The sequence below is a fragment of the Lynx canadensis genome, chromosome C2 (assembly GCF_007474595.2).
Source record: "Lynx canadensis isolate LIC74 chromosome C2, mLynCan4.pri.v2, whole genome shotgun sequence".
Taxonomy (NCBI): Eukaryota; Metazoa; Chordata; class Mammalia; order Carnivora; family Felidae; genus Lynx; species Lynx canadensis.
Genome location: NC_044311.2, coordinates 29,595,742 through 29,612,154, shown reverse-complemented (window position 1 = coordinate 29,612,154; position 16,413 = coordinate 29,595,742). Strand labels below are relative to the sequence as shown.

Here is a 16,413-nt window from a genome sequence, read left to right as displayed (position 1 = left end):
TGTGGGTGGCTTGGGAACAGGAATATATTTTGTTCCTTTGAGGATTTTTCACAATTCTCAGCTCAGTCTGACTTATTAACCTTATAGTTCACATCTTGGTTATATCCATCCTTGTTTATCCGTTTCCTTCCATGTTTTTTGTTTGTTCATTTTGGTTTTTGGTGTCCTTAATTTTAACTGCACCTCCTAGTCTAAGATTTGGCTGAACATGGGTAGCACAGCTGAAAATGTAAGTGTGTTTGTCTCTTTGAACCCATTTGCTGGACAGTACAAAATTATTTTTCTTTATTGGGTTCAGATGCAGATAATATTTCTTTTTGTTGTTTGGAGGAAAACTGGAGGAGGCTAAAGCTGTAATCCAGTTAATTTTGAGGATTCTCCTCTCTCTCCTCTCTTTACCTCTCCTGTTTCCCTTTCCCTGTACTGTTTACGTTCCTCTTCTTTTATCTCTTCCCTTGTCTCCTTGTCTCCTCTTCCTCTTAACCTTTCTTTCCCTCTCCCTCACCATACATCTAGGATGCACTTGCAGCCTTGGAAACTCCAGGAGGTCCCAGCCAACAGAAAAGGAAACTGAGTACACCACTTTCAGAAGTCATTGTCAGAAACTTGAAACTTGCTGTGGCAAACAGCTCCCGAGATGCTGTTGCTCTTTCTGCCAGCCCTCAGCTGAAGGATGCCCAATCCAAGAAGGTAGAATTAGATTTCTTAGTAAAAGCAAGTTGTATGTAAAATATTTCAAATAATAATAGTTGATGAGTTTTATTTTCTTTCCAGGAACAGGAAGAAGCTCCAAAGCCACTTCACAAGGTAGTGGTATGTGTTAGTAAGAAACTCAGTAAGAAGCAGAGTGAGCTGAATGGGATTGCAGCCTCTCTAGGAGCAGATTACAGGTAGTTGACACATCTTTCTGTTTGGTACTGTTATTGTCTAAATTTATAGGAAAACCTAAAGTTATTGTGAGCATCCACAAAGGAACATTTATTTTGCCTTTTCCTGTATTGTATTGTCTACAGTCTCCAGTTGATTTTTAATTTACTACATCCTTGAAAAATACCCTCTTCCATATCAATTCACTTTGATACGTGTATTTCATACGGTGTAATGCACAAATATTTGAGAACCTATTTTGTGCCACTCACTATCCTGGAAACTTGGGTTCCATGAATTATGAATACAGTCTAGAAGAATCCTTGTCTTTAAGGAGTTTATAATCTAATAATACAGTTAATGAGATGAGGTCTGAGATTAAGCATATTTTTAGTAGTGATTTTCAGAGTAGAGCCCTGTGAGTAGTGCTAAAGTATTGCTACACTCCTGAATTAAAGTGGTCTTTTTTTAAGGATGTTTTGATTTCTATTCATTGTTACTACTTTGGAGACCTGGTTATCAGATCTGCCCCTCCTCCTGACAGCCAGGCTAGAGACAGGTCTCTAGCACAGATGGTGCGTGTGCCAGGGATCGAGAGGCCCTGGCCTATGCCAGGCAGTCCTGGGTTGATCGTACTCCACTGTCTGCAGTGCTAGCTTTCTTGATCACTTGTATCCAACCGTTTGTGGCAGCATAATGATTGGCTCTTCAAGTAATAGACAGTTGGAGAAATATGTTTGGCTTCATCTTCCCTTTGGTAAGTCTTGTTTTAGTTAGTTTTCTGATAGATTAGATTGGGAGAATATAAAAATAAAAAGTATCTGGGATAGTTATAAGCGTCTTAATGTATTTAATGTATCTGTTGTAGAAAAGAAAAGCTCTTTACTTGTAATTATTATTTGTATTACCTGTTTCATATGTTACTATATAATCTTAATGACTGTATAATTACATGTTACAGTATTCATCTTACCTTTTACCAATTGCTGAGTTCTTAGCATGAGCCAAGCTTTGTCTCATTTCATTCTCACAAAAGTCCTATGAGGGTGTTTATTTGTCAAAATTGAATGCTTTCTTTATTCTCTTTGGATGTGGACTTGATATCAGATGTAGAAGGAACCTATAGGACTTGTGTTTTAATAAGACTTAAAATGCCAGTCCTCTCAGTGTGAAAAATAGAATCTGTTGCTGAAATTCCTAAAAAAGATATAACTGATTTAAAGTTTGCATTAAATCTATTCCTGAAAGATTTCTCAGACTTGGTGATAAAAGAGAGGGAAGAACACTTTAACATGTAGAGTTTACAATACTTGATCCGTTCTCAAATAAAACTGTCCTAGAAGTTCCCATCCATAAGCTAGAACAGAACATCCTGAAGAGGTCATGACACTGCCTACCACTTCCTACAGTTTAAACATCTAGACCAGATCTCCTCAGCATGTCATAGCATTACCTCTACTAAATGGATTTCACAAATATAACTTAACTGGTTTTGTAATTTTATTTTTTTAGGTTTATTTTTTGAGAGAGAGAGATAGAGCGTGAACAGGGGAGGAGCACAGAGAGAGGGAGACAGAATCCAAAGCAGGCTCCAGGTTCTGAACTGTTAGCACAGAGCCCAACGCGGGGCTCAAACCCACAAACTGTGAGATCATGACCTGAGCCAAAGTCAGACACTTAACCAACTGAGCGCCAGGTGCCCCAACTACTTTTGTAATTTTAAAAACTAAAAGTCATCAGAAGGCACATAATCATAGGATATATATTTAATATGTAAATGCCTGTGCCTGATGACACTAGAAGAAAACAGAGTATTCTTATGTTTGCATACATATGTAAAATCACTTCAAACGCTATAGCCACAAAGCTGAAACCAATGTAGAGACTCTGATAACATGAGCACCATTTCTGTTGGTAACAGGACTTTACCAAGAGTTGTTCACAGTTTGGCAAAGTTACAAATTAATCAAAGTACAGTCCTCCATCAATTACTTAGTTGGATGTTTGGTATATTAGTGTATATTAAAAATGCAAAACAAAACAAAACACTTGGGCTTGTAAGTAAAACAGGCTTCTAGGCTCATCTAATTATAAACAAACTTTTTTTTTTTTTTACATCTGTGAATTTGTGTCAAGACATTAGAAAATCATGTAAGACATGGGATAATTGTATATATAACTATACTTCAGGATTTCTAGCATCCCTCAACTTTACTGAATGCCAGTAGCACCCTCCATCATATAAACACATTATTGTAACAACCAAAATCACTCTTACAAATCTACACAATAGCTTGTAAAGTAACAATTTTGCTGAAAGCACTGATCTAGACCAGAGGGTGGAACACAGCGTGCCTATTAGTTTACCTATTATCTGTGGCTGCTTTCATACAAGGCAAGAGTTGAGTAGTTGGAAAAAGAGATTTTCGCTGCAAAGCCTAAAATAATTATCATCTGGCCTTTTAAGAAAAACTTTTTGGGGCACCTGGGTGGCTCAGTCTGTTGTGTCTGACTCTTGATCTCAGCTCTGGTCTTGATCTCAGGGTTGTGAGTTGAAGCCCCGTGTTGGGCTCCATGCTGGGTGTTAAGCCTACTTTAAAAAAAAAAAAAAAGAAAGAAAGTTTTCTAATCCCTGGTCTAAACCATTTATAACCATTGAGAGTCTGTCCTTGAAGGATCTCTGAGGACTAAAACCCATAGTTTCTATATTATCACAGTGAGTAATGAAGCAAGATGACTTAGGCAAAAACATTCTTCTATTTTTAAAATTATTTTTATGATTTATTTACATTTGTATTATTTTCCCTAACATCAGAAATAGGAACAACCATTAGAAAGACTAACAACTCGCGGTGCCTGGGTGGCTCAGTCAGTTAATTGTCCAACTCTTGATCTCAGCTCAGGTCTTTATCTCGCTGACAGCACACAGCCTGCTTGGGATTCTCTCTCCCTCTCTTTTCTCTCTGCCTCTCACTGGGCATAAAGCCTACTTAAAAAAAGAAAGACTAACAACTAAATTAGGCAAGGTGTTCTTTACTATTATTTTTAAGGAAACACAATAGAGTAAGAAATAGAGATGTTTATAATATAATTTAGAAGGAAATATGCCTTAATTAATTTGACTATTTAAAAACCCTAAAGATACATTTTTTTAAATGCTTGCTTACTTTGGGAGAGGGCACACACATGAGAGAGAGTGTGGCACAAGCAGGGGAGGGAGAGACCAAGAATCCCAAGCAGGCTGCATGTTCATGGAGCTGTCACAACTGTGGGATCATGACCTGGGCCAAAATCAAGAGTCAGATGCTTAACCAGGGATATTTCTTAGTTAGGAAATGGAAAGTATGTTAAGTGTCCATAAAGAGAAAACTCTATTTAACTTTGGTGATTTTATGCAGAAATATAATTTTACTTTCTCTTTGGCTTTTACTTGATCTTTTGAAGGATGGCACATATTTTACAATTTTTAGATTACTTTCCTAGATCAGGAAACTGTTACATGGGAAGAGTCAGGAGATTGTAGCATTATGTATTAGTTAATATGGGTTTTGAAGTCAAAACTACCACTTACTGAATATCCTAAAACATGTTACTTAATTGTGTCCTTTAGTTTTCTTATCTGTACAGTTTTAATATAATAATATATAATAATACCAGCGTGTTAGGATTGTTGCGAGGAATGGCTGAGATAATGTTGTTTCAAGTACATAGTTTATTACAGGGCATAGAGCAAATGTACAGTGACCAGTGACCTCCAACAACCAGAGGACAGATTGGATGTTTTGCCTATTTTATTGATTTGAAAATACCTTTATTGTTACTATAAAGTGATACTCATTGTAAAAAGAAAATTTAAACAATTCGGAAAAATATAAAGAAGGAAGTAATACTTTTAAAGACTATCTTTCCTGGTATCTCTCTGTATTTACATACCTAGTGTGTGTAAAATTTGACCCCCCCAGACCCCCAAAAAAAGCCTGTCATTTAATGTCCATGTTTACTCCAGATCTTAGAAGTTTTTTGAAGGTAAATATATTCATAGAGAGTAATGATCGTCCTAAATTTATTTAGCTATTTCTCTTAGTTATTTGTTAAAATTTGGTTGTTTCAGATGGAGTTTTGATGAAACGGTGACTCATTTCATTTATCAAGGCCGACCAAATGACACTAACCGAGAATATAAATCTGTAAAAGAAAAAGGAGTACACATTGTTTCAGAGCACTGGCTTTTAGAAGTAAGCAATACTTTTTTTTCCTTTTCTATTAAATGAGAATGTATATAAACATTTCCAGACATAAGCTAGTTTCCATATATGTAAACAAGTTTGATAACCTTAGTTAACAGTGCACATTTCATTTCTTTGGCATTAAAAACTTAAGATCTTTAGTCTCTAAATACTTAAACAAGTCTTTTCCTTTTTTTTTTTTTTTTTTTTTTTTTTTTTTTTGTTAGCATTTATTTATTTTTGAGAAAGAGAGTGAGAGAGCATGAGCAGGGGAGGGGCAGAAAGAGAGGGAGACACAGAATCTGAAGCAGGCTCCAGACTCTGAGCCATCAGCACAGAGCCCGATGTGGGAGGACTCGAACCCATGAACTGAGGTGAAGTCAGATGCTTAACCAACTGAGCCACAAGGCGACCCCATACTTAACAAGTCTTTAATGGATACTCTTTCTGACTTCTCTGATTCTTGTCACTAATAAAAATGATGTGAAATAAAATGTTCTAAAAATTTAAGGCGAATTAATTTGGCACACCAGTGCAGTTTAGAACTGTGTTTTCTAGAATTTTTCTCTGTTTCTGGGTATTCTGGAATCCAATTCCAATAGGATTGATACCTTGGCAAAAGCACAGGAATGAAATATGTTTTGTTCTTTAGTGTATATGACATTAAACAGTGAGAATAATTTTTCGTTTGTATGGTGGAATGTTTCAGTGTCACCTACTTTTCAAAACTTTAATTCTGTAAACTTTTGCCATCTTAGAACATAATGGATTGGTTGTCCTTATTCTGCTTAACATCATTTATTCATTAAGATGTTTTTTAGCTTTGTTTTAAAGCCTGCCATTGTATTGCAGTGTGCCCAAGAGTATAAGCGTCTTCCTGAATCTCTTTATCCACATACTTATAATCCCAAAATGAGCTTGGATATCAGTACAGTGCAAGATGGCAGACTCTGTAATAGTCGACTACGCTCAGCTGATTCAGCAACAAAGGATGATGAGGTAGATGATATGGATGACGCATTTACCCCCTCCTTAAGCTGAATGCATAATCTTACAGTGCTGTGAAACCAAATGTAATGACTTGTTTTGAGAAATTATAATTCTTCTCCTTGAATAGCCGGATCATTTGCCTGTAGAAGAAAATGACATAGACGATATGACCACCAGTAATAAAGAATTAGTAACATCAAATGGAGATGGAAGGAATGACTCTAAAGGAGGTAAAATATTTTAAGTTACAAAAAACATTTTTTTACAAATCTCTATCTTTCATACAGAATGCTTCCTTTGTTTTCTGTGTTGCTAAATACAAGTAAAGCATATATTTGAGGATTGATTTGAGGTTATATGCCAATCATTAAGTAATAATTTGCAAAGCTTTAAGTGATTTATAAGTGTCCAAACTTGTGAAATCTGTGGAACAAGTTATTTTAGAGTTAGTGTGATACAGCCCTATTCTGTTAAAGGTAGGTGGAATTGGTGGTTTTGTAAAAATTTATTCTTCAGTTTTCAGTAACTTCCAAAAAGCTTTATTGTATATGTGGTATATTTTAATATATTCACATGGTTTAAAGGTATGGAAGGAGGCATGAAGTTTCTCCCTGCCTTCCAGTGTTTTTAGTTTCTTATGTATCCTAGAGCTGTGTTATGCATATAGAATCATAAATACATATGTTCTCTCCTGCACTTTTTTCTTAATATTAATTTTTTGGGAGAGCGTAAGTGGAGGAGGGGCAGAGAGAGGGGGACAGAGGATCCAAAGTGGGCTCTGTGCTGATAAGCTGACAGCAGCAATCCCGTTGTGGGGCTCCAACTCACAAACCGCAAGATCATGACCTGAGCCAAAGTCGGACACTCAACTGACTATAAGCCACTCAGGTGCCCTACTCCTTCTGCACTTTTAAAAAAGTGTATAAATGGTGGACATAACTATATATGCTATTTTGTACATTCATCTTTATCTTTTTGCTTAATAGTTCAACTTTTGGAGTGTTTCATATTAGTACATAAGGAGCTTCTTTGGTCTCTCTCTTTTTTTTGTAACTGTATAGTATTGATTGTGTTGACCAAGAAGAGGCTACAAAGCAACCAAAAGCAATTATTTGGGATTTTCAGGATTGCAGTCCAGGAGATAGAGTCCATTGAAACTCGTCATTGCAAGCAGGGAGTACAGGCTTATAAAGGCAGTAACAGCAAGGTTATATAACTTGCTTTGGAAGAAATATGATTGGGGCTGTCAGAGTTTAAATTGACTATCTAATACAAGATTGTTATTTAGCTAACAGATGATAACCTTTATTTGAGTCCAAAATAGAAGGATATGTTCTAAGAGGTGGTGGAGTTTGTGGTTGACAAGCTGCAATTGACAGAAGTTAAAAGCTCATAGTGTTCCTGAGAATTGAAACAGGAGACTTTGCATAGCCTTACGTCCTTTGTCCTTTGACTCTGTTTTGAGTGACTCTCTTAGCAATGCTTCCATTTTGAATCTTCTTTCACATTTCTATGAATGACCATTTAGCCAGTCCCTTTTATGGGCATGCAGGCTATTTCTAATTTCTTGCTATTACAAAGAGTACAGCAGCAAATAACTATCTGTAGATGTCCTCTTTTTAATGGATTAATATTTTCTATTTTCCTTACTCATCTTACCCTACTGGAGCTTTCCTTATGACTTACCTATTTAGTTATTTAGTTAGTCCCACTCAGTTCATTCCAAAAATGTTTATTTAGGATCTATTTCTGTGTTTACAAGGAAACCAAAGATATATATATATTGTGGTCTGTTTTTAAGGACCAAGGGGTAGAAATCACATACATTAATTATGGATGCACCTCAGAGCATAGTACATAACACAAGAGGGTCAGAAGCAGACAGGGAGTTCTACAAAAGGGAGAATCACTGCAGGTCTTAGCAGGATGTCTTGGAAGGGCTTTTTTGATTTTTTCATATACGGTCCTTCTGGTAAGGACGGCCTAAGGTTCTGCAGTATTCATAGTCTTGTTCGTTACTGTCGCCTGTAGTAAGCAATAAATGTCAAGTTAATAAATCTGTGTTCAAATACAGACAAAATAGTTAATGTGAATGAGATGTGATAAAAAAGAGAAACTTACCTTAATTGGTATATTTGCATGTGTTTCAAGCTCTGACACAGACATTGGAGATGAGAGAGAACTTTCAGAAGCAGCTGCAGGAGATCATGTCTGCGACGTCAATAGTGAAACCCCAAGGGCAGAGGGCTTCCCTTTCAAGAAGTGGTTGTAACAGCACTTCTTCAACCCCTGATAGCAGTCGCTCTGCCCGCAGTGGGCGAAGTAGAGTCCTGGAGGCACTGAGGTATGTACCTGTCACTGGTGGCAGACAGGAGCAACTAGGTGACTCAACAGAAAGGTAGCTCCTTATTTGGGTTTCTACTCGCTCAGTTCCATAAGTTAAGCCTCATTCTGCATTTTTTTTTTTTTTTCCAGCAAAGCAGAAGTTTAGAATAACAAGAACAGAACAGGAAAAAGGGTTATAGTACTGGGCCTTACTTAGCCCAATCTATATACATATATTATATGCAGATACTATACTGGTTGTAGACTTTTCTCTCTTCCATTACTTCCTAGCTTTTCCTCCTTCCCTTTCTTGTTCCAAGCAGTTGTAGAATTCTTACTTTGGGGTAAGAGGCAGACAAAGGTTTGTTCCATACCAAGCAACTGCTTCACATTGAGGCATGATTAATATTTTTTATTACCAGGGCTCCTGGTGGCTCAGTCAGTTAAGCATCCAACTTTGGCTCAGGTCATGATCTCACGGCTCATGAGTTCAAGCCCTGCATCAGGCTCTGTGCTGACAGCTCAGAGCCTGGAGCCTTCTTTGGATTCTGTGTCTCCCTCTCTCTGCCCCTCCCCTGCTTGCACTCTGTGGCTCGCGCTCTCTCTCTCTCTCTCTCTCTCTCTCTCTCTCTCTCTCAAAAAGCCTCATTTGAAATGGATTCAGTGGATAGTTCTGTCATGTTGGTATTAAATAATAATCGTTCTAAACATTGTAATATAGAGAGAGAAATTTAAATTCTTTTAGAACCACATTCATTTTGTATTCTCTTTACAAATTTACCTTCTAGAAAAGGTGATTACAGATCTCAGTGTGATATGACAAGTTCAGTCGCATAACTTCATCTTTTTCCTGATAGAAGGATCTCTAATTGTATGATGACTGTTAGGGGACTTCTATCTTGAATTGATTGATTGAACTATGCATCTGTCTTAAGCTACCTGTATATTTCATGAGGCCAATTCTATATCTGCATACTGAGTAAACGTGACTTTTTGTCTAATATACTTCAGATGATGTTTTGTCATTACAGAGAGCCTAAATCTTGTGCCAAGTCAGAGTAAATAAGTATACTCAGAATAAGGCTATCTGCCTTGTATTTGAGGCAAATGAACTCTCTGGGCTAAATTATTTTTGTTAAGATTCCATTTACATACATTGGAAGATTTAATATTTAGAAGGAAAACAGTTGGAATTATATTTACCGTCTAGTGGAATTATTATAATTATGACATAAAACATGCTTCACTCTAGTTCAGTATATGACTGATCTAAGACTCTGGGAGGTTCGGTTACCAAGAGCCAAAAGCACCTTCTTTTAAGGCAGCTTTTATAGGGTCTTTCCTGTGTAATTATAGTTCTTATTATTTCAAGTGATAAAAATACAACTGCTGGTAAGCAAAGTAACTGGTTTTCTAAACATTACCGTGTTTCCCTAAGCCTGTATAATTAAGAAAAATTCCATTTTCAAATGTAGCAATCATTTTAGAATTTTGAAAACAATTTCTTGACAGTAAACTTTCCCTTTTAAAGTTTTAAATATATGGACATTCAGTCAAAATAGATATTTTCTTTTCTAACTAAAACAGTAAGTTTTAGAAAGAAATTTTTTTTTTTTTTTTTTTAATTTATTTTGGGGACAGAGAGAGACAGAGCATGAACGGGGGAGGGGCAGAGAGAGAGGGAGACACAGAATTGGAAACAGGCTCCAGGCTCCGAGCCATCAGCCCAGAGCCTGACGCGGGGCTCGAACTCACGGACCGCGAGATCGTGACCTGGCTGAAGTCGGACGCTTAACCGACTGCGCCACCCAGGCGCCCCTAGAAAGAAATATTTTTAAAAGAAAAAATTTCCCAAAGTTCATTTATTCCATATTTTCAGGTGCTTACTGTGTGCTAGATGGTGGGCATACAAAGGTGAGCCTCAAATTTGCAGTCTTAGGGAATTTATGAGTGTAGATTTGTCGTGCCTATCTGTTTATTAAAATTGTCACTTTTACTCCTTAGGCAGTCTCGTCAAACAGTACCTGATGTCAACACGGAGCCCTCCCAGAATGAACAGATCATTTGGGATGACCCAACAGCCAGGGAGGAGAGAGCACGGCTTGCCAGCAATCTGCAGTGGCCTAGTTGTCCCACACAGTATTCTGAGCTTCAGGTTGACATTAAAAAATTGGAGGATACTCCTTTCCAGGAGCCTTTACATGACGCAGAAACTGCTGAACAGGGTAACGAGAGGAAATCTATTCATTTGTTTGCATGAAGTACACATTGACTTCTTAAAAATAGATAAGCACATTGTGGTTCTCTGAATGACACATGCAAACAAAAAACTTACTAGATATTTTTGATTTTAGTAAGAGACAAAAAATAATTATAAATTGAGATAATTTATCAGTAAATTGAATAACATGTTTTGGTTCTTAAATTTGGAAATTGAAGATTGGGCAGTGTTTTCCAGACATAGTTTTTCAGTATTGTTCTTTCTCTCCTTCTCATCCTTTGTACATTTGTGTCATTAAAGTTTGGACTTTGCCCAGTTACTTTATTTTCATTTAAATCTTCTAAATTGAGCCAGCAGGTACCTATATCTGTTCTTTGAATTTGTATGTGTTTCTTTCTGAATTCTCCTATTTTTTCCCTTGGGCTCCACTTTGAAAACAAAATGATTCCTATCTTTCATTTTTGGTCATTTTTTCTCCCCCTTTTTCTCATATCGCATGATTCTATCTCTACACTAAATAGATTTTCTCCAATTGTAGCTTTTGCTGTCATTTTACAAATTTGGGTTCCATTTTACTGATGAAAGCTTGGTATTTAAAGAAAGGGTTGGGAGAATCCCGCAGATAACCTATTTGCCTTTTTAAAAAGCTAATTAATTGCACTTATTTATAAGCTCTAAAGGTAGGCTACTTTTACGTGTATATTCCAGAGTTTGTGTTTAATTTCATCTTGGTTAAGACAGATGAGACTATTTGCCTGAATTTGTTCTTAGTCATATTTGGGTAACATCACACTGCAGCATTTTATTGCCCTCAGCTGTCTGTGATTCCGGAAACATGTGTGTAACTGAAGCCCCAAAACACCCAATCTCTGAAGAACTGGAAACACCAATTAAAGACAGCCACCTGATCCCTACACCTCAAGCCCCCAGTATTGCCTTCCCCCTAGCCAACCCACCGGTGGCTCCACACCCTAGAGAAGAGGTTAGTTTATCCTAAGTATGATGATATGCCCTTTTGATATTGCTGTTGTGTTGCATTAAAAATTTATTGATAACAGTATCAGGAGTTCACAGATGTTGAAAACTGCATTTCTTTGCATTGTATTATTATTTCTGTATTTGATAAACTGGAAGACTAAAGTGTCACTGAAAAAGAATCATATAGCTGATGATAACCTTTTTAGTGTTAATTTTTTTCTAAAATAAAACTCTTCCATTTCAGACTATAACAATAGAGGAAACTCATGAAGACCTAAAAAAACAGTACATATTTCAGTTGTCATCTCTGAATCCTCAAGAACGTATTGATTATTGTCATCTGATTGAAAAACTAGGTACAAGTATTTTACTTAAGTCAAAAATGCAACCTTACTTGGAAACTAGTATAGTTGATATCATTTGTAAGGTGTAGAAATTGAGATTAAAAACATTGGAGCGGGGGTGCCTGGATGGCTCAGTCAGTAGAGCATGCAAGTCTTGATCTCGGGGTTGTGAGTTCAAGCCCCATATTGGGTGTGGATCCTACTTGCAAAATAAAATTTAAAAAGATGGGTAACTTGTCTAAGGCTGTATGTATTGAGTCAGCATTAGAACTTTGATTTTATAAAGGTCTAAATAAATCTGAAGTCACTGGGTTATAGCATGTAAATATTTAAAGTTTATTTAGATTGAAACCAGCCATCAAAATGATTTAAGAATGTCTTGTGCTGCTTTGAGCTTTTTGTTCATTGGTGAAATCATTGCAATTGTAGGTTTAAAATAACACTGCATTTAATTGAGGTTGAAGGTAGAGTAATACCCAGAGAGGAACAACCTCTTCTGTAACATTCCACTATATATGTCAGGCTGTCCACCTGATGTCATTCTGGAAGCAGCATACTAGGAAGGTAACCTGGTGCTCTTTAGCAGTACTGTCCAACCTAAAGAGAACATAAGCCACATATGTAATTTTAAACTTTCCAGTAGCCACATTTTAAAAAGTAAAAAACAAGTGAAATTAATTTTAAACATATATTTTATTTAACCTAGTGAACTCAAAATCCTATATTCAACACAATATCAATATAAAATACCAATGATATTTTCCTTACTAAGTTCTTGAAATCTGAGGTATATTTTACACTTCTAGCACCTCTCAATTTGGACCGGCTGTGCTTCAAGTGTTTGATAACCACATGTGGCTGGTGCCTACTCTGTTGGACAAAGCAGCTGTACAGGGTTAGGGAAAGTATAGGAAGAGAACTTAATCTGACAGCTTGGTATTGAGAAAACATTAAGATATAATGGTTGTTTTAGGGGCACCTGGGTGGCTCAGTTGGTTAGGCATCCACCCTTAGCTCAGGTCATGATACCGTGGTTAGGGAGTTTGAGCCCTGTGTCGGGCTCTGCTGACAGCTCAGAGCCTGGAGCCTGTTTCAGATTCTGTGTCTCCCTCTCTCTCCACCCCTCCCCCACTCCTGCTCTTTCTCTCTTCTCTCAAAAATAAACATTAAAAAAAAACTTTTAAAAGAAGAAATGGTTGTTTTAGTAATGGCCCTGAGTTATCAAGAAAGTATTAAATGTTATTTAGTGCTGTCCTTTTGAGAATGTGGAAAACCATGATTTTTTTAAGGTTTCTGTCAAATACTGGGGCACTTGGGTGGCTCAGTCAGTTGAGTGTCTGACTTTGGCTCAGGTCAGGATCTCACCATTTGTGAATTTAAGCTCCACATCAGGCTTGCAGCTGTCAGCTAAGAGCCCACTTCGGATCGTCTGTCCCCATCTCTCTGCCCCTCCCCCCCACTTTGAAAAATAAACATTAAAAATTTTTTTAAAAATTTCTGTCAAATACAGTCATACAGTTGCAAAGCTGTATTTCTTGGAAACTGGACTCGTGCGGAACAGTTTCTCGGTTACTTGCTAAATCAGATAGAGTTGTAAGTCACAATTGTTAAGCTTTACGTAGAGGTCCCAAAATGAAAGAAGCTGTTTCAGGTGTCCATCTCCTGTATTTTGTTCCATCTCTGTAAACTGTGGACAAGAGTAGTATCAACTAGCAGAGCATTTTCTAGAAGAGGACAGAGAAAAGAGGCAGATGAGGACAGACTGTGCTGGAATTGAGTCTGAATAGAAAGTTTTTGATACTAGAATGCAGAGAGACCATATTATAAATGAAGCGTGGCCAGCTGATACACATGAGTCAGTATATTGTGTTGTCTGGGTTACAGCATGAATTTGTTATATAGGATTAGATCCTGTTACAATGTGGAATTTTCACCTTACTGTTCTTTTGTCACTCTGATAGTGGGTGAGTTACTGTGTATCTGTGTCATCATGGGTAGATTGCAGATAACAATAGTCACCTACCTTCATAGAGTTGTGGGAATTAAAGGAGTTCATAATCTGGAGCACTCTGAATAGTCCCTGGCATATAATAAGTGCTCAAACAGTATTGCTGCCATTATTAGACTCCTCTGTAAAGCATGAGTAGAATTTGAATGTTTTGTTGAATTCTCACGAAGTCCTTAAAACAACTCTGCCTAACCAGTAATCTCACTTCTGAAGTATAAATCAAAAGCCATGCTTTACATATGCTTACGCCACCTTCTTTCCTCTAAGTCAGGCTTCATACATTTGTATGAGAAGAGGGTCAGCCCCCACCTGCTGCTTCATCTCTGTTTACCTATTGTGTGTGTTTTCCTCCCAAGCTTCTATGTTGTTGGGCTACTGACCTTATTTCCACTCACAGAAAATTTTCTTCTGCTTTTAGTCTGTAGAAGCCCCTTTTTGACTTCTGTCTCCCTGGTTATGCATATTCAGTGCTTGAAAACTGCAAAAGTGGTTGAGACTTGAGATACCAGCAGTAGTATATGGCCTCTGTTTATATTGTTTCTTTTTATATCTTAATTGTAACCAAGTGTGGACAAACTGGAAAGTTTGAACAAGGAAATGTATTGAGATAGCAAAGAACTTTTGTTAATTATATTATATCTGATAATGGCATTGTGGCTGTATAAGAAAATTACCATGTACTTTAAATTTTTTTTAATGTTTATTTTTGAGAGCAAGCGAGCACGTGAGTGGGTGTAGGGGAGGGGCAGAGGGGGAGACACAGAATCCAAAGCAGACTCCAGGCTCTGAGCTGTCTGCACAGAGTCCAATGTGGGGCTCGAACCCACGAACCGTGAGATGATGACCTGAGCCAAGGTCTGACGCTTACTGAGCCACCCAGGCACCCCTGAAAATTGCCATGTACTTTAGAAATGCATACTGACTGGACAGGGATAGAGTAACACAGTGTCTGGAATTTACTTTAAAATAGTTAAGCCGGAAAGGAGGTAGACTGAAGTGGCATAGCAGGATTTTGATAATTTTAGAAGCCAGGTGGCCAGTGTGTGAGTGTTCATTTTACTGTTTGGCTTTCATATTTTAAAGTTTCATAAAAAATATTACTTTATAAAAATGTATGTGAAATGAAATAATTTTCAGTCAAGGTTTTTTTTTATTTGGTGTATTTTGTAAATTCTGTGCAGAGTTGACATGTTTTTTTCCTAGGAAAAGTTAAGAATTCCAATAAAGTATCCATTTTTCTCTACTTTAGGTGGACTAGTAATAGAGAAGCAGTGCTTTGATCCCAGTTGTACACACATTGTTGTGGGACATCCACTTCGAAACGAGAAGTATTTAGCTTCATTGGCAGCTGGGAAGTGGGTGCTTCATCGCTCCTACCTGGAAGCATCCCGGGCTGCTGGGCACTTCGTGCCGGTGTGTATTCAAATTAACATGAAGAATCATTTTTCTTTAAAAGTAAATTTCTTAACAATTGATTCCAGTACTTCCACTGACCATTCATATAATTGAAATAACTAAATGTGACAAATTAGATTATACCAATTTTATAAGGCCCACAGTAACAAAACAAAAAAATGTATAGAGATCACAAACCCAGACTCTTAGTGATATCAATTTTAATTTGGAAGTGAGCCTTTTTTTTTTCTTATTGGAACAACATTAGAAAATTTCAAGATTATCTCGTTATAAGCTTTTATCTTTACTGCAACAATACTAAGTTGTGTGAGATATTTTGGTTCCTAACTAACCATCACAGTAATACCTACCATGTAGTTTTTTGAAGTTTTCAATCAACATCCCTTAGGGATCTGATTTCTGTAGACAGGTAATCAAGCTGTTAATACATGTGTCCACTGAGAACATGTCCTTCTGTGAGGTTCATCTTACAGTAGATAAAACCAAATAATCTATGTTTATCAATTACTAAGGTATAGTTATCTGTGTCTCTTAGAAACGTATGCAGTATTTTTCTGATTTCTAATTAAAATCCCGGTATATGAATCGAAATTCATGTACATTTCCTTCTCTCTGTTCAAAAACTGATGCTTATTTTGTGCTCTATATTTATAACAATTGAGTGTATAGCTTTTAACTCTTACTAGATCATGGACCCCTTAAGGACATACTGTAGGACAACTCCAAAGTGTGTTGTACTGATTGTCTAGGAAGAAGACTACGAATGGGGAAGTAGTTCCATACTTGACGTTTTGACTGGAATCACTGTACAGCAACGAAGACTAGCACTTGCAGCAATGAGATGGAGAAAAAAAATCCAGCAAAGACAAGAATCGGGCATTGTTGAGGTATTAACATATATATAGTTATGTAGGTTATTTGAATGGCATTCAGGAATTGTAGATTGAATTCAGGAAGCCTGTATACACACTCTGGGTGGGGCGGAAGAATACATCTTTATTTCTACTAACATCTAATTGAAAGCATTTCCTTTCATTA

The 16,413-nt window shown here is 37.0% G+C and overlaps 1 protein-coding gene across 2 annotated transcripts in view; it reads left to right on the top strand.

The window, feature by feature from the left end:
• Positions 1 to 16,413, top strand: part of TOPBP1 (DNA topoisomerase II binding protein 1) — a 61,933-nt gene that overhangs the window by 34,233 nt on the left and 11,287 nt on the right. For both annotated transcript variants that reach the window (XM_030329611.1, XM_030329612.1), the window contains 11 exons: positions 517 to 690; positions 775 to 890; positions 4,979 to 5,102; positions 5,946 to 6,092; positions 6,211 to 6,313; positions 8,235 to 8,427; positions 10,413 to 10,633; positions 11,445 to 11,611; positions 11,852 to 11,963; positions 15,209 to 15,372; positions 16,125 to 16,262. In XM_030329611.1, the coding sequence (XP_030185471.1) occupies positions 517 to 690; positions 775 to 890; positions 4,979 to 5,102; positions 5,946 to 6,092; positions 6,211 to 6,313; positions 8,235 to 8,427; positions 10,413 to 10,633; positions 11,445 to 11,611; positions 11,852 to 11,963; positions 15,209 to 15,372; positions 16,125 to 16,262 (1,659 nt within the window). The remainder of the gene's footprint in view (positions 1 to 516; positions 691 to 774; positions 891 to 4,978; positions 5,103 to 5,945; positions 6,093 to 6,210; positions 6,314 to 8,234; positions 8,428 to 10,412; positions 10,634 to 11,444; positions 11,612 to 11,851; positions 11,964 to 15,208; positions 15,373 to 16,124; positions 16,263 to 16,413) is intronic.